The 16631-nt window shown below is 48.4% G+C and overlaps 7 protein-coding genes across 7 annotated transcripts; 4 read left to right on the top strand and 3 right to left on the bottom strand.

Moving 5' to 3' along the window:
• Positions 1–603: 603 nt before the first annotated feature.
• FOBCDRAFT_205950 (uncharacterized protein) lies at positions 604–1059 on the top strand (the record flags this gene model as incomplete). Its single annotated transcript, XM_031189400.2, has 1 exon — positions 604–1059. One exon carries the CDS (start codon positions 604–606, stop codon positions 1057–1059), a length of 456 nt encoding a protein of 151 aa, XP_031033385.2.
• A 370-nt stretch (positions 1060–1429) lies between these two features.
• Positions 1430–3507, bottom strand: FOBCDRAFT_243183 (major facilitator superfamily domain-containing protein; the record flags this gene model as incomplete). The annotated part of the gene is made up of 8 exons (XM_059610530.1): positions 1430–1613; positions 1666–1995; positions 2043–2575; positions 2627–2767; positions 2806–2925; positions 2972–3067; positions 3119–3230; positions 3290–3507. The coding sequence occupies 8 exons, from the start codon at positions 3505–3507 to the stop codon at positions 1430–1432; spliced, it is 1734 nt and encodes a 577-aa protein (XP_059465737.1).
• Positions 3508–4379: 872 nt separating this feature from the next.
• Positions 4380–6754, top strand: FOBCDRAFT_278818 (uncharacterized protein; the record flags this gene model as incomplete). Its single annotated transcript, XM_031189398.2, has 3 exons — positions 4380–4490; positions 4538–6055; positions 6104–6754. 3 exons carry the CDS (start codon positions 4380–4382, stop codon positions 6752–6754), a joined length of 2280 nt encoding a protein of 759 aa, XP_031033383.2.
• Positions 6755–6868: 114 nt separating this feature from the next.
• Positions 6869–8770, bottom strand: FOBCDRAFT_252682 (general substrate transporter; the record flags this gene model as incomplete). The annotated part of the gene is made up of 6 exons (XM_059611004.1): positions 6869–7229; positions 7278–7656; positions 7704–8370; positions 8401–8554; positions 8603–8697; positions 8757–8770. The coding sequence occupies 6 exons, from the start codon at positions 8768–8770 to the stop codon at positions 6922–6924; spliced, it is 1617 nt and encodes a 538-aa protein (XP_059465736.1). The 3' UTR covers positions 6869–6921.
• A 1552-nt stretch (positions 8771–10322) lies between these two features.
• FOBCDRAFT_230648 (beta subunit of N-acylethanolamine-hydrolyzing acid amidase-domain-containing protein) lies at positions 10323–12075 on the top strand. Its single transcript, XM_031189391.3, has one exon. It carries the CDS (start codon positions 10540–10542, stop codon positions 11854–11856), a length of 1317 nt encoding a protein of 438 aa, XP_031033376.3. The 5' UTR covers positions 10323–10539; the 3' UTR covers positions 11857–12075.
• A 1378-nt stretch (positions 12076–13453) lies between these two features.
• FOBCDRAFT_205945 (uncharacterized protein) lies at positions 13454–13884 on the top strand (the record flags this gene model as incomplete). The annotated part of the gene is made up of 2 exons (XM_031189390.2): positions 13454–13806; positions 13863–13884. The coding sequence occupies 2 exons, from the start codon at positions 13454–13456 to the stop codon at positions 13882–13884; spliced, it is 375 nt and encodes a 124-aa protein (XP_031033375.2).
• A 201-nt stretch (positions 13885–14085) lies between these two features.
• On the bottom strand, positions 14086–15609 carry FOBCDRAFT_230647 (G protein-coupled glucose receptor regulating Gpa2-domain-containing protein). The gene is made up of 3 exons (XM_031189389.3): positions 15358–15609; positions 15041–15304; positions 14086–14989 (listed from the first exon to the last, which is right to left on the bottom strand). The coding sequence occupies exons 1-3, from the start codon at positions 15515–15517 to the stop codon at positions 14244–14246; spliced, it is 1170 nt and encodes a 389-aa protein (XP_031033374.2). The 5' UTR covers positions 15518–15609; the 3' UTR covers positions 14086–14243.
• Between the last annotated feature and the right edge of the window lie 1022 nt (positions 15610–16631).

Below are 16631 nucleotides of genomic sequence, written 5' to 3'. Positions count from 1 at the left end.
ATCCTTCTCCTGACAAGGCCTTTAAACGGTCAGTCATATTACGGCTTCTTAGATGGACCTCAGCTATAGACTTTTTCTTGTGTAACAGCTTTAGTTCTTAGGCTAGCACGTTTTTTTTTGTTTCGTTTATCAGCATTGACTCCGTCGCTGAACTACCAATGGCATTGCATCCATGCACGTCAAACTCATGCACTATAGCCTAGTGGAACCATACGCCAACAGTGAGTTTAATTAGACCTTATGCAAAGCAGCGCGGGTAGCCCATGCATTGAATTGCAGGGATCAAATTCTGCTTCTAGTTCCAGAAGAATGCTAATGCATTCAGACATGGAGCCCGTTGCATAAAAGATAGCCTGTCAAGGTTACATAGACGACAACATAGAGTATCGCGTTAAAGGGCAGACACAGGATCTCGTGAACATCTGTCAGGGTTCTTAAAGGACTGCAGTCCCTGGTATTTGTTCTCCTTGCTTTTCTCTCATGCGGTTTTGCTTCGCGCCCATCAGCCATTCGTTATATCACGAAACAGAGTAGTCGATCTTATCGAGCTAATACAGCAAATAATCACATCCCTAATTCATCTTTCGTTCAATGTTCTCCGCAATGGCCAAATCAAAGTCCAAGACAGAGGCGTCGCCCGACACCGACACCGCCCCCACAGAACCGACTCCCCGTCCCGTGAGCACCTGCGGCAGCGAGCATCTTCTCATGACAACCCGTCGCCAAGCATCAGAACAATATGCCAAAGCAGCCAAAGCCGAAAAGGCCTACCGCACCAAGAAGCGCGCTGCTCTCGCTCGCGCCAACTACAACGAAACAAAGACACACTTCAAAGAAGCCTTCTCGCACCTCTGGCTTGCGTTGAAGGGCGTGTTCCCGGTGATCAAGAACTCAAGATATCTTCTGGGTGAGAGGCGCGATAAGAGGAGACAAGAGGCTGAGAAGAAGAAGCGAGAGAAGAATCTGGAGAGGAAGAAGAAGCTTGAGGAGCAGCTGGCGAAGGAAGAGGCGGAGGCAGAGGCTGATGGAAAGAAGGGGGAGGATAAGTCTGAGGAGTAGGGACTTTAATGAATCATGAGCTTACGCTTGTGATGATGGCTTGTCGGTGTTTTGTACCTTGACTTTTGAGGGTGGCGTTTGTCTCTGGCTTGAGGCAGCGATACCCAACTTTCACTCGTTTATTTCCTTTGTCCTAACGCAATGTAGATTATTGCAGTACTTTATATGTAATCAAACAATGTTTAATCAATAAGCAAATCTTTGCCTAATATTACTTGAATCTCCACGCTTGAGGTCTCAGTGTAACTGAGAGAGCAATAGCAAAAGCCTTATCCAGGATATAGCGTAAACCCGATCGCTACATCATCCAGACCTGCTCTTCATTGACTTTGGAAATGCACCGGTAGCTTCAGGCATGCGACACAGAAACTCAATGGTTGAGGTCCAGATCTGCTCCCTCCTTGACAGTGCTCCAATACTTCTCCGCACTTCGCTGACGCAAAGCCCGTCCCCATTTCATGACGGGGAAGATTGTCAGGTTATGCGCCAGACCAGCGAACGCACCCAGGATGAAAGCATTCTGGTAGCCCAGGTTGACAACCCAAGGAGTGACACTGACAGTATTAGCGGAAGCCCATGGTCAATGAGTCGGGTTTGTGTGCTTACCCATATCCAATACCGAAAGCCATCGTATTTCGGATAATGATGGCAGTGGCCAAGGCTTCACTTGCAAGATCGCGATAGCAATCGATGCAGTACGCAATGGAGATCTGCGAACCGGCAGTCGTGGTGAAAGAGATGACGCCCATCGCAAAGACGATTGAGAACCAATGCGCCTCGTAATAAGCTCCGACACCGAACAAGATGCATCCAAAGGGAATGAGGATGAGAGAGGGCAGGAAGAGCCAGAGTCGGTGCTCAGCCTCCATGAAGCCCCCGTTTCGACGTGCCATCTTGATGATGAATTTATCGCCAAAGATTCCAGTGTAGATGCACCTAGTTTCTGTCAGCTTCTCACTCGATCGCGGGCGTCGGGGACTTACGCGAGGGTTGTTCCAACAAGAGGAGCGATGAATGTCAGCCCAACTGTCGAAGTAGGCATGTTATAAGGCTTGTTCGACAGAACCATAGACTCTGTCGCGTTCAAAACAGAAAGCCAGACAATATTGCAACCATAGATGAAACCAGCATATGAGATGATGGGAAACGCGAGGAGGAGAATCGGTCGGCTGATGAGCTTGATGAGTCTGTTCTCGCCTTTCAGGTTCTTGCGCTCAATGGGCTTCAGGCGAGAGATGCGGGACTTCTTGCTAAACTGGGTGTTATCGAGATCAAAGGTCTCGTTAGGTGCGCTGACGTTGGTCAGAGTGGTAGTCGCAACTTGGTCTTGTTCAGCATCGTGCTTCGTATCGAGATCGTCTTTGGTATCGGGCTCAGTCGATGTCTGATTCGCGCTAGACACGGTCTGTCCTTCGATATGGTTGCTTGTCATATACTTTGCTCTATCGAACTTGGTCTCTTCCATGAAGAAGAAGATGATGAGGAGCAGGACGGCGCAGAAGATGGCACACCAGTACTGTGGGCCTATTAGTTTTTGATTCTTGTCAATTGGGAAGCGAGTACTCACAAATACCCATTGATACCCTTGTCCATCGTTGATGAAGCCCATGATGAGTGGAGCGATGCCGTTGCTATAACCGAGTGCGAGAGCATAGAGAGCGATAAACTTGCCTCGTTCGTGGGTGAAGAACTGTGCCCAACTATTAGTCTATCATACGTCGTCACCTTGTGGGAATAATGACTTACGACGTCTGAAACAGTAATCTCCGCCAAAGACTCAATCGGCGCACCAAAGATGCCCTGCAGAATCTTGGTCGCGATCCACTCCCCGTTTGATCGCACATGTGGCTGCCAGACCATGACGCCCTGGCTATGTCAGCTTCAATACCATCATTCAGATTCAGAGGCTCACTAAAGTGCCCAATGTCGTCAACAGATACACAGGTCGCTTGCCGTACTGGATGGCGATGGCTTGCCAGATGATGCATCCCCAGCCGAAGAAGAGAAACTAGAAAAATGTCAGGCTGTCACTGAAGTCATCAAATGGAGATATAACTACCATGTATCCAGTCCCAGAGTTCAGATCATTGTAGCTCAGGCCAGTAGACTCCGACAGCGGTCCCAAAGTCGAGTACAGCGCAGACGAGCAAATGCCAATAACAAGCACATAACTAACATTACGTCAGTGGACTCCTAACACAGCATGATACCAAAGCGAGGTTGTACATACGCTGCCATGCAAAACGCAGAGAGATATTTCCTCCTCGGCGACCAGTTCAGCGGATCATCCGGATGAGCTGACGGAGCTGGAACGAGAACAATGTCGTGCTCCGCTCCTTTGGCGTGCTGCGAGTCCATACTTCCCTGGGCGTCGACCAAGTGGACCGTCCCGGGAATCACCTCGATCTGATCTGCCACGTTGGCAGTGGTCTGACTCTGAGTGGGCATTGTGGGTATGATCCAAGGGGAAGATAACGGTGGAGTAAATCTGATCGTATGTTTGTGGATTCTCTTGGTGGATGGCACCGTCAGCTGGGGTTGTTGTCTGTTTTATATAGGCTTGCGGTCACCTATTACCTTATCTCAATAACGCTCTGATAGTTCCAACACTAATTTCTCTGGTACCAGCGCCATGCCGTCGTAGCCCGCAAGACATCTCCCAACCTTATCAGTCTTGACGTCAAGCTCTCCACTTCTCAATGTGAAGCCGTTCATCCGAACAGTTGGTTCTGGGGTAGCAGACACCAGAAATATCCCGATTTGGAGAATAGCTCCAGAAATTAGAGCACAAGACAATGCGGGGGCGGAGCCATCCTTATCGCTAGCAGACAGCCCGGCCACTTGGTATCCAGGGATATCATCATCCGTAATCAGCTCCTCATTCTCAAGAGAACCGGCGTCTTGGCACGAAATGAATCCAATCTCGTGGATCAGCAAAAAGAGAGACAATATTACAGCCGATGAGCCGCAGGGAGATAAGGATATTTCCTACTCAAGTTAAAGCAGTTTCGTTGGCGAACTGTCTAATATTCTTGTCCAACCAGGTTACTAGAGTTTTCCGAGAGGCTCGGAATACTTCTCCGCATATCAAATCTTTAGCTTATCACAACAGGCGCCAGAGCACGACTACTCGATCGGGAAATAAGAAACCCATCAAGTTACGGATTGTCGGGAATTACACTTCCAGCCAAAATGTTATATAGAGATGGATCAATTGGTGCGATAATGCTGCGTAATGAGATTCTCAGAAGACATAAGACCAGCAGATAATATTCTGAGCACTTGAGCCGATTTCTCATTCACAAACATCAATAGCCAATATGGTTGCTTCACAGTATCCCGTTCGCCCTGCACTTCGCCACGATGAAGAGGAAATCACTGGCTACGTAGACCCATGGGTAGTTTCCCCTGGTGAAACAGCCCACGTCAAGGTACCCCAGCCCTCTCATTCTCTTAGCCTCCATACTCACCATCTTAGATTTCCTCTACAAAGCCCAAGCTCAAGTATCAACTCGTCAGACTACTCCAAGGCCTTGACATGCCCCACGCTCCAACCCCTGCGAAAGAAGTCATCGAGCATGGTCCCAAAGGCGAATTAAACGGTCGCTTTCAAGCGTCGCATCCGGGTTCTTACGCTGTTGTTGATGCATGGAAGAGAGAACCTTTGTTGGGCAAGTCAGAAGGCGTTGAAATTGACTTTTATGTTCAGCCTTGGATGCTTAATGCTCCTCATCCTCAAGCTATCTTGTCCAACCTTGACTCCGCCAAGAGCGCTGGTATAGCTGTTCTTTTTGATCGGGATAATCAACTTCTTGTATGGATTGGTACCTCCAATGGCGTTGAGGTCAAGAAGATCGCTTCTTCAGCCCGTGAACGTCGATGGTTCCATGTTTGCATCACTCTCAAGGGGAGGGAGTTCCAGTTGCAGCTCACTCACATTGCTTCTGGAAACGAAATTGCTCCTTCATCAACCACTGTTCAAACATCTCTTTCCAACACTCCTCGTCTGGACTCGGGTATCCCTATGCACTTTGCAGCCACTACAGCTGCCAGCCCAACATCTGCTTCACAACTACCAGTCCACTTCTTCAACGGCCGCATCGAAGCTCCCCGCTTCAGAGCCTTAGGTCGAAATAACTGGGACATCGCACGATACGACTTCTCTGTTGGGATTGACACAGATGAGATTTTTGATGTCTCTGGTTCTGGTCTTGATGGCGTTCTTATCAATGCGCCAACCCGAGCTATTCGCGGGTATGACTGGGATCACAAGCTCATTGGACTCGGCTGGAAGGAAGCAACGTATGGTTTCGGTGCTATTCACTTTCACGACGACGATCTTGATGACGCTGCGTGGGATACCGACTTTGAGTTCACTGTCCCTTCTGATCTGCGCTCTGGTGCTTATGCGATCGAAGTTCAAGACACAGAGTCAGATCTCAAAGACGCAATTGTCTTCTTCGTCCGTCCGAAAGAAGTCCGACCGCAAGCAAAGATTGCTTTTGTCTTTTCGACGTTTACATACCTGGCATATGCGAATGAGCATATGTATGACGAGACCAAGTCAACACATATCTCATTCCCCGAAGGTGTTCAGCTCGTCGCGTCTGATAACTATTACAAGATGGTGCGACGGCATGATCTTGGTCTCGCTATCTACGATCTCCACAGTGATGGCTCAGGCGTTGTATACAGTACCATCAAGCGACCGATTCTGAACGTGCGTCCTGATTATATCCACTGGGGCTTTCAGCGACCACGAGAATTCTCAGCTGATCTACTAATGGTTGGATTTCTTGAGAAGCATTTCGGCGACGGTTACGACATTCTCACAGACCATGACCTTCATCTCCGCGGCCGCGCTGCATTGTCTCAATACGATGTTGTCATTTCTGGCTCACATCCAGAGTACCCTTCTGCAGAATCTCTGGATGCTTACGAGGGGCATGCCAAAAATGGAGGATCGCTTATTTATGCCGGCGGCAACGGTTTCTATGTAAGCATCGTAATTTTTCCAAGCACTACGATGCTAACAATTCTCTAGTGGAAGTCAGTTACGGACCCGAAGCGACCTCACCGCATGGAAGTGCGACGCGCTGATGTCGGGGCACGAACCCACGAGAACCCTCCAGGCGAGCGCCATCACGCATTGAACGGTCAACTCGGTGGCCTCTGGCGCTCAATCGGCCGCCCACCCAACGAGCTTTGGGGCATTGGCAGCTGTGCTTCTGGCAAAGGACCCGGTCGACCTTTCATTCCAACCGATGAAGCCCTTAACAATCCTTCACTGGATTGGCTCTGGAAGGGTCTCAACGAAGAGTCTCGGAAGCTCCTCGGTACAAAGGGTCTTGCCGGCGGTGCAAGTGGCGATGAGCTCGATCGTCTTGACGTTGCAATCGGTAGTCCCGCCAATGCGGTCTTGCTTGCTCGAAGCGAGCGACATGATGATCATTTCATGCTGTTCAATGAAGAGCTCATCTTCCCCATGATCGGGACCCTCGGCTCAACTTCACCGCTTGTGAGGAGCGACATGGTATACTATGAGACGAATGGAGGCGGTTCTGTTTTCAGTGTTGGTAGTATTAACTGGAATAACTCTCTGGCTTGGGATGGGTATCAGAATGATATTGCACAGGTGACTGAAAATGTCATCCGAGAGTTCCTCGCCCGTGGGAAGAAGAATGCATCGGCATGAAAACAATGAAGCAAACCCGCAAGGCCAAAAGCAAGAATAGCGTTTTTTCGCCTCAAGCTCAAATAAACATATCTATATACAAATTCCCAAATCTATCCATCTACTTATTGTACAGTTTTCGTATCTGCCATTCCTCCCGTTGAAACGTATGTCACCCTCGTTACATCTCACTCAACCCCGCTGTCGCTATGAACAACGACCTTCTCTGCATCCTTTCCAGCAGCCATCTCCTCAAAGTAAGACTCATCCTTCTTCTCACGGCTGACATACCCGGGTGGCGTCCACTTCGCGCTCTCCCATGCCTTGAGGTCAGGCAAACAGTACATCATGTCAATATGCTCGAGACTAAGAGTCTTTGACTCATAGAGGAAGAAGTATACAATGACGGTACCGATCAGATTCATGCCGGCGAAAACATAACCGAAGGCGTAGGAGATGCCGGCGTCGGCGAAGGGAGTCAGGAAGCTGATGAGGACTTGTTCATATTAGCATTAGCACGCTAGGCTTGTTAAGGAACACTTACAATTTGCAAGCCAGTTGCTTGCAGTAGCCAAAGAAGCCTGCTTCGCGCGAGTGCGCAAAGGAAAGACTTCCCCAACAACGACCCAGCCGAGTGGACCCCAGCTGACAGCAAAAGAGGCGATGAACATGCAAGCGGAAACAATCATGACGATGCCACTGGTACTGCTGCCCTCGGGGTCTATGGCTGTTCCGACAGATGCAAAGATGAGCAGCCAAGCTGTTTGCCACAAACCGCCAATGATGAGGGGCCAGCGACGACCGAACTTTTCTGCGGAGTAGATACCGAAGAAGGTCATTCCGACATTTATGGCGCCGAGGATGAGTTGTACCAGGATCGGGTCGTCAATACCTGCGGACTCGAAGATGGTGGCTCCGTAGTACTAAACTAAAGTTAGCTGGTGTCGCTGAATGACAGCGGTTGACTTACGAAGAAGTAGTTGGCGCCAGTCCACTGCTGGAAGAACTGAACAGCCATACCAAGAAGTGTTCGGTACAGGACCTTCGGTCCCTTGTTGCGCACACCAAAGCATTCCAACCAGCTTCCCTGACCAACCTTTCTTTCCTCCTCCAGAAGAATCCTCATCTCCTGGATATTGTCCTCAACCAGAGGATTCTTCACATCACTCATCATACCCCTCAACCTCGCCAGCGACGTTCTCACACCATCCCAATCCTCCCTCATAGCAAGCCATCTCGGCGACTCAGGACAAGCCAAGACCCCAAGACCAAGAGGGATTGAGAAGGCCATCTCAATAGCAATAACAATTCTCCACGACGCATCGTTATCCTCAATCTCTCGTACACCATAGTTGACGATGTTTGAGATGAGAATGCCGAAGCAGATCATGAGCTGATATGAGGACACAACAGCGCCGCGGATTTCTCGCGGTGCACACTCGCTTTGGAACATGGGTACGCCGATGGAGAGGGCACCGACACCAAGACCGGCGATGAGACGGCCTATCATCATGTGGACCCATGAGTACATGGCTGTGATTTGGATGACGTTCCCGAGGAGGAAGATGACGACGAAGATGGTGAGACTCCATCTTCTACCGTACCAATCTGCAGTGCTGGGGCGCGATGTCAGTAGACTGTCGAGTGAATGAAGATGGGAGACTTACTAGGATCCTGACAATGCTCCAATGAGACATCCGATGCTCATAAGAGACACGAGGATACCTTGGATGGCGGGTACCCAGTATTTGGTACCGTCATCATCTGTTTGAGCGAAGCGATCGACGTAGTCTCTGAAAAGAAGCATAGCCGAGATTTGACCTGTTTCACGTTAGACTCAATAACTCCAAGAGTTCGGGTATCGCTCACCAGTATCATAGCCAAACAGAAAGCCTCCAAGAGAGGTAATGAGGGCCAAGACCAGAGCCTCAGCTCCGCAGGCTGCCCCGTTGACAGTGAAAGATCTGGTTATCGTATCAGCTCTAGTTTATTACCTCAAGGTTGTAAGAGATAAGAGACATACTTGTTCCCAAGCATATCGTCAGTCAATATCTTGTAAACCCAAAACTAATTGATCTTCTCTTCTCCTTCAACGCGGTCTGTACTGTCTTTTTATTCCCTCCATTCTCAGCGGATCCTTTAAAAAAGGAGTCCTGACTACAATACATCGCAAGTCCCATGAGGCCTTTCGAAACCACGACAACGCGATACTCAAACCTCCAATTCTGCTCAGCGGATCAATACGTCTCACCGTCATCCTATCGGGGAACAAGGCTAAATAGAACTTTCACCTTTAACCGTCAAGGTGAGGCTCCCCGGATATAACCAGCTCAGAAGGGCCGAATCCAGGGGTTTATTGGGCCGAAGAGCGCCGGACCGGTGAGCTTAGTTATCCTGGCGATGTTTATTCTCCGTGGGATGTGTTTTTTTGTGGAGAATCACGCCGTGGGGTCACCGCCGGACTTCCCCATTATAGGAGAAATGCGGTTGTGGGATGGGAAAAAAGTTGGGGTGATTCAGCGTCATGGGAGAAAGACCATGGTTTCTTGCTACTGCCTGCACCGCTTGTTTGTTGCTACACTACAAAACCTCCGCTGTGATACAAGCGATATTTCGTGATCATCTGAGAATAAAAAGAGCACCTGACTTGCACGAAAAATAGCAAATAAAAACGTCAGCACAGACGAAATCCGCGGCAGTGAGGCCGGTATAGCCGGTCTTGGCGTCCATCAGCTCGGGACGGAACAGCCATCACCTGACTTCGGCAAAGGTATGGGACTTGCGGAGATTTATTTAAGTATTATGCTTGAAGTTAAATGACTCAGTTAAATCATCGCGTCACGTTTTTTTATAAAGCAACGTTCCATTACGCACTGAGCAATCGCTGCCTTGTGCAATTAGCACTCTTTCGGAAGAATTTGAATTGAGTGGCATGACAGCGCGACTTACCGTCTCCGGATTATTCCTCTGTACCACAGAGCATTTTGTGTAATCAAGCATTATCTAAGTTTGAGATATACTAGTAACGACAATGAATATTTTACAATGAATGCTGTAATTGACCTTAATTCTGTGTGGTGACACAATTTCTCCGTCACAGTCCTTGAGTGGAAACAATACATCTGGTATGCTCATTATTTGTCAATCTCGACTGAAGACTATTGACTAGGTGGCGCCAGCGACTTGGGTAAGTAGAAGGTAATCTTGCAAGATCTCATAGAGTAGCCAGCATAGTTTTACCCTTGTTTGGCCATTTAATCGTCTTATACAGAAGTAAATTCAAGAAAATCGAAATATCATCAAACTCTAGGTTAGGTCAACCAGGCCAAGGCCAATCGAAGGGAAGAGAATTAACCCCACTTAAACAGGACTTAAAGCGTGTCGGAAGATGCCTTACGTTGATTGGACCAGTGGTACTCCACTCCAGCACCACTAAAATCCACTTCAAAACCTCCAAAATCCAAACGGCCCTTTGGTTGGACAGGCTATAAATAGAATTTATCACGGAGCTGAACGGCCCGGCCCAGATGCTGGAAATAACCAGAAAACCATGACCCAACAACTCGGAAATAACACGTGGAGCAGAGTCACTGAATCAACACTCTAGCCTTGATTATGTTTTCCTCTCTCCAAAAGCCAAAAGCCAACACTTTGGATGCCGTTCGTCGTGGTACATGGGTATAAACTATGTCTCAGGACTTGCAGTGCCTAGATCGTTTGTCAAGCCTCATGTTTATGAAAGCTTACGTCATATGTGCCAGCTGCGATGACAGCTCTAGGCATCCACGCCTCTATTCGAGTTGCACATGAAACTTAACCCTCGCCCTTTTTTAACCTCTCAAGCTCCCAGTAAACTTTCATCTTTTCATCATCATCGTTCCAAAATGTCGGTATATCGAGAAATACCAAAATTCACCGTCGATCTATCTCAACCTCCCGAGGCCCGCTATGACCATATCGTTCCGCACTTCAAGACCGCCGTGGACTCGTGCGATTTACCTTCCCTGTTCTATACCTTACTGGATGAGCTTGTTGGGAAATTTGCCGGGAAAATAATGGCTGCTGTCTCGCCGCTGATTATGCGACGTGTCCATTCAAAGGAAGAAAATGCAGAATTGGTGGGTATCTCGAAAGCGATCGGCATTTCCATGCACATCCTCGTTGCCTTCAATGTTCTCTTGGACCTTCTGTTGGGATGCACGAGCGGCGGGGCAAGAACGCTCGATCCAGATTCTGGTGGGAAAGCAACGACAATGCTTCATTTTCGGACTCTCGACTGGGGCATGCATCAGTTAAGAAATATTATCGTCGAACTCGACTTCGTCTGTACTCCCGGTGGTCCGGTTATTGCAACAACAATTGGGTATCTTGGGTACATTGGGGTTTTGACAGGAGTGCGGCAGGGCATGAGTTTAAGTTTGAACTTCAGACCGTACCATGCCGCGGAGACTCTTCGGCAAAGGCTTTCTTACAGATACAACCAGGCAATGGTCGTTCTTGGGTACCGACAATCCATCTCGAGCAGTTTGAGAGAAATTCTATTAGGCGACTCTACGATACCGGAGAGACAGTCCGATGAAGCGCACGAGACGGACAATGTCGGCCCTGATTTGCAGAACCAATATGTACAACACCTCCTCACAAAACTCTCGACATCAAATTCAACCGCCGCATATCTCATTCTCTGCCAACCGGATCGCGTCTTCGTCATCGAGAAAGACCATCGCAGCGCATCAATTCGCGAATCCGACACATTTCTCACAGCCTATAACCACGACGTCAAAGATGAAGACAACCCCGCGCATCTCCAACAAGCCGCAGCAGAACTCGCCGGAGGCGACGATGCAACAGGCATGGCAGACCTGGTGGCCTATTCACTTGAAAGAAAGCACGATTTGGATGAGTTATGGAGAAAACGTGTCCGAGCTTGTAAAAGAAGGTACAAGCTACGGAATGACGTCGTGACGAGGGCGGATGTTATCAAGTTTTTGCAAAATGATATGATTAGAAACGAGGAGACGCATTATGCTGTCATCATGGATCCGAAGGAGGGGAAGGTCACATGGCGGAGGGCGTATGAGTATGTTAGTGAGAGTGAAGGCGGGAGTACGGAGGAGAATTAATGTTTTCAAGACGCACGAGTGCCAGGACTCATACTAATGGGTCTTGGAAACAGTATGATGGGCCAAAAAAGTTACACGACGATCTAAAACGGTATCTTGGTAATCTCTGATCATGCACTTTCACGGGTTGTGTTTTTGCTAAACGTGGTTGAAAGCGATACATCACACCAAGACCACGGTTCAATAGACATGATCCAAATACTATCCACGTTAATTTCAGTTGACTACTATCCAAATGTGTTCCTTTTCGTATTTTCAGGTAAATATAGGGCTTAGGCTTACTCGGCTGGCAATAATGTAAGCCGCATTGAAGCAGTAAGCCAACAAGATGGAGGTTTAAACGAACCAGCCAATCATATAGAGAATGGAACAGGCCAGCATACATATGGGGACTGACGAACCATCCAATCAAGCACTCTTCAGGAGCATGGCCAGGTACATCACAATAATCTGCTGGACTTCTTGGCAAAGTCCGAGTGTGTCATGGCATTTTGCTACCTTCTCTACGCAACAAGGCTTAGATGCACAGGGCAGAATCTGATGTCAGCAGGACTGTATGAGCGAAGAGTTATTTCACTCTGCTGCATAGAACTTCCTATTCTGTCTGAGAGACGGCAAAAATAGTGACCATAAATGGAATTAGTTGCGAACGCGGGATGCAAACGACCAGTATCTTGCTGCATTCAAGTTCTATGTCGGCATCGCAAGGGTTGACATTCGGGGTAGCCTGCGACGCAGGGGTTTACCACAAGGCGTAGCACTCGACGGAAACCATTATCCAGTGACATATCGGCTTGCTCGGCACCTACTTCGGCTGGCGCAACTGCCGGCCGTAGATCACGGCCAGTAGCTTCAACCTATGACTGAATAGCACTTTAGAATACACCTGCTTTGGAACACTTGACAAATATATAAGCCCATTTCATTTTGATACTTCAGAACTGTGTAACCTAAGAACGTTTAAGTGTCAGAACATTTACGAGGCGAATATTTGAGTGCCCAGTCTCGTAGGTTTGTGGGATTATGTAGCAACGATCCTTCTTGAAAGTATCGACGTTACTAATCGCTGGGTTGGACAGTTACAACTCCGTCAGCCCAACGGCGCGGTGATTTCATGGTCTGTGCGGTCTTGACAAAAGGACTCGTCGCTTGGACTCGAGGCTTCCAACCTCAGGATCACGGGCAGATGATTCGACAGTGTCAAGCTTCCAGACCCACCATGAGTATCCTCTGACAGTTTCTGACAGACTGAGACATGGGTAACGGCAGCTGGGCTGAACTTCAGCCCTGGTATAGACCACTCATATACCCCCGGCACTTAATGATGATCGACAAAAACTGTAGAGAGAATTGAGCAAGTCTTTCTCCCGGTGATCATATCCACAAGGCCCCATGCGAAGGAATGAACTTTGTACTGGGGACGAGATGGGAGCCCTATGTGGTAATTGCCGAGAGCACAGCACTCGAAACGAGTAGAGGAGGGAGTTGAGTGAAGATAAAAAGGTCATGTTGCCCTCCCCGAAAAGTACTTCATCACCATCTCACCTCTATCAGATCAACAACAATCTCAATATCACAGCCCCCTTCCTCCCTCAAAATGAAGACATCTACCATCCTTACTGCTCTCGGTGGCATGCTCGCCTTCAACGCCCAAGTCGTCAATGCGGGATGCTACACCACCGGCGACCCTTGGCCAAACAAAGATCAAGCAGCCCAATTCGTCTGGGACGCCTGCTACGGTTCTCAGGGCATGTTCTCTGGACAATTCAGACCCAAGCAAACCAAGTCCATGTGTCCCCGAAGCGGTCAACTTGGCCTTGTTTTTGAAGTTGAAAACCAGTGGGACCAGACGCTTGACCTTAATAACGACGACTGCTACACGCGCCTCAAGAACGAGATCTACGGATGTGACCGCGGCGGAGAGTCAACTGTTTCTAAGTGGCGTTTCCGGTGAGTTTGCATGAGCGTAGAGGCGTATTAAGATTAGATGCTAACATTCTTGGCAGCGCTGACCCCGGTAACTGTTAAATGTTGAGGGCATTTATGTTTAGGACCCCAAACAGGAAGAAGTGGAGAGTAGGGGGAAGGAAGGCCAAGTTGGAGGATTCTATTTCTATTTCACTCGTTTCAAAAGATAGCATTACTTCTCTTGCTGTAAACAGTATTAGTCACTCATTTCAGGTAGAACAAGAAAAAGACCCAAGCCTTTCAAGGAGCTTGTGGGAAGTCATCACATATTTTGCTATGCATTGGAATCTAGAAGCCCTTTATCTATGAAATATCAGAAACGACGTATAGAGAAGCCAAACCAAGTCTCATTAATTTCAACTCACGTCCACATTGGCCTAAGGCCAAGTGTTAGGTCTATGAACTGAAAGTCCGATAGCCTATGGATCAAGCGTCCTGAAGCTGCGCCTCTTCATCCACATCTGGACTGCACGCTGCATCTGTTCTGTCAAGCCGTACGTCAAGGCGTTGACGAGCCCTATGAATTGTGTCGAAGCTTGGAGGCCAGTGAGCCACTTTGGTGATGTACCAACTGACTCAGCCAGGCGATTCGCCATGCCTGGCAGCCATAAGATTATGTATGCGATCGGATATCCGTTCAAAAGGAGCATCCTTCTCAAGTTGGGTGTTTTCGGTACACGGTGGTTTGGTCCGTTGCCCGTGGAGACATTTTGTGTGTTGTTCGTTCCATGGTCTTCAGTTGTAGGCGGCTCTGGTTCAGGCATGGCAGATGCTGACCATTGGACCTTTCCACCAGGCGACATATCCTCTCCTTCGCTCTGGTCTCCCTTTGCTATGCCCCTCGACTCAAGTTCATACGAAGCCTCTACCGTGGTAGTGACCCATATCCGTTGTGTATCCGACTGCTCGGCGTTTTCTCGATCGATTCTCGACTGCGCGTTCGTGGTATATCCTTTTGTAGTAGAGGAAGAGAGGCCGTATTTGACGAAACTGAAGAGTCGTCGGAGTTTGATGTATATGTAAGTGTAAATAGCCACTGTTGCAAGGAAAATGGCGATGCGCCAAGCGTGAGTGAGGCCGTAGCGGAGACCCAGATGTTGGGTCTGGATCCAGCACCAGTTACCGCTCACCGGGCCGTAGACATGGAGACCGAGCCCGACAAAACCTGCAAATTAATTCAGCATTATGGCCAGCCGTTTAGTTCCTATGATCCTACTGGTGATTGTGCCGGGGATCCAAGGTACAAGGCAGACAATTGCAGTCATCAGCCTCGACGAGTCGTCAAGAATCTGTTGTCGCTGAACCGCTAGTAGTACCGATACAGAGATGATAAGAATGTTGAAGTCGATCGCTTGTACCGAGAACTGACCAACCCAAGCATTGGCGACGCAACCAGTGCTCGGGGACGCTTTCGGATCTGCGTAGCCATCCTTAATGGCGAGGATACCAGATACTGTATTGTTGAGACTATTGATGAAGTCTTCGTTATCGAGTTAGGTTGACGCAGGTGTCTGATGGGATTGATTGACCTACCTGCAACGAGGAGGTTCACAATCAACGCATGGCGAAAATGTCGTCGCGGCGGAGGAACAATAACATGAAGACAGAGCGCGAAAAAGCTCGCAACACAGGATAGCAACGATCCGGTTAATGTAGGAATTGAAATCGAAAGGTTGGCCGGAATATTGACCATTATGGCTGGGGTCGTTGAAGAAAGTGAGGCATTTGCTTTTTCCAAACAATGCAAGACATCAACTCAACAGCTGAAGACTTTTCATTGTTATAAAACACCTGAAAGGGGGGGGGCCTGAGCCCAAAACTAGACCAACCTTGGAATGTCAAAATCGATGAAACTGCGCCAAAACGTGACATCTTCTCAGCATCACAAGTACCACCTTCCGCTTTTTCCACGTTCATGACAGAATTATTGCCGTTGGCCGTGTTTTACACTCTGCGCTAAAGAGATCGGCAGAAAGTGTATTATGAAACAGGAAGCTCTTCCAAGGGGATGGGGTGTTCTGATTGGTGGCTTGTTTTAGCTGTTCGAGAACCCCTGTTGATAATCGTAATAGCGCCATCCGACGTCGTACTCTCCGCTGCTCAGGGGCTGAGAATAGAGTTTGCAGTTATTGATTCTGTAACTTGTACGTCCAATAAGGGCTGTAGATCCGATGAGCCAAGGTTGGAGATGGGCTAAAGTGAAGCGATAAGATAGTCTTTTGGCTTGGCCACGAGGTCTAGAGTCTGCTTATAAAGAGTGGTTCGATGGCTTACCCGTCGGCCTACATTATACCGCCACCAAAACTACTATTCTAGCAGCTTCTGTAGCGCCGATGATTACCTCTTTTGTGTCACTGACGAACACTTGCTGGGGTCTGCTGTTGCCAAGAACGCCTGCGGTTCATTATCTGCACCGCTAGGCTGGGGTTGTTACTCATAGCTTGACGTTGTCGCTCCGAGATAATCTGATAAGGGAAACCATATAGACAGCAAAGGCTCTAGCTTAAAACTTTACCCAAGATAAACTCAAGGCGGGTAAACTAACTCCGACTAATAATATGTGTAACATCGTCAATGGCTTTGACAGGTACCCCAGTTCTTCAGGTAGACTAGCCATGTATAGAAAACATTGCGAGAGCATTAAAGTTTATACCACAGAAAGAAAATAAGTTCTCAGACTTCTCGGCATTCCCCAAACCACTGGAGTTTTACTTGACTTGCCCTCATGACCAAATGCTAAACAGTATACATGGTTGTGAAACAGGGTCCACCATCACTGCGTTACGTTACATCAAGAGTAAATGCCG

This window comes from Fusarium oxysporum, chromosome IX (genome assembly GCF_013085055.1).
Source record: "Fusarium oxysporum Fo47 chromosome IX, complete sequence".
Lineage (NCBI taxonomy): Eukaryota > Fungi > Ascomycota > Sordariomycetes > Hypocreales > Nectriaceae > Fusarium > Fusarium oxysporum.
Note: the sequence above shows the minus strand (reverse complement) of the source record. Positions and strands in the feature narration are given on the sequence as shown.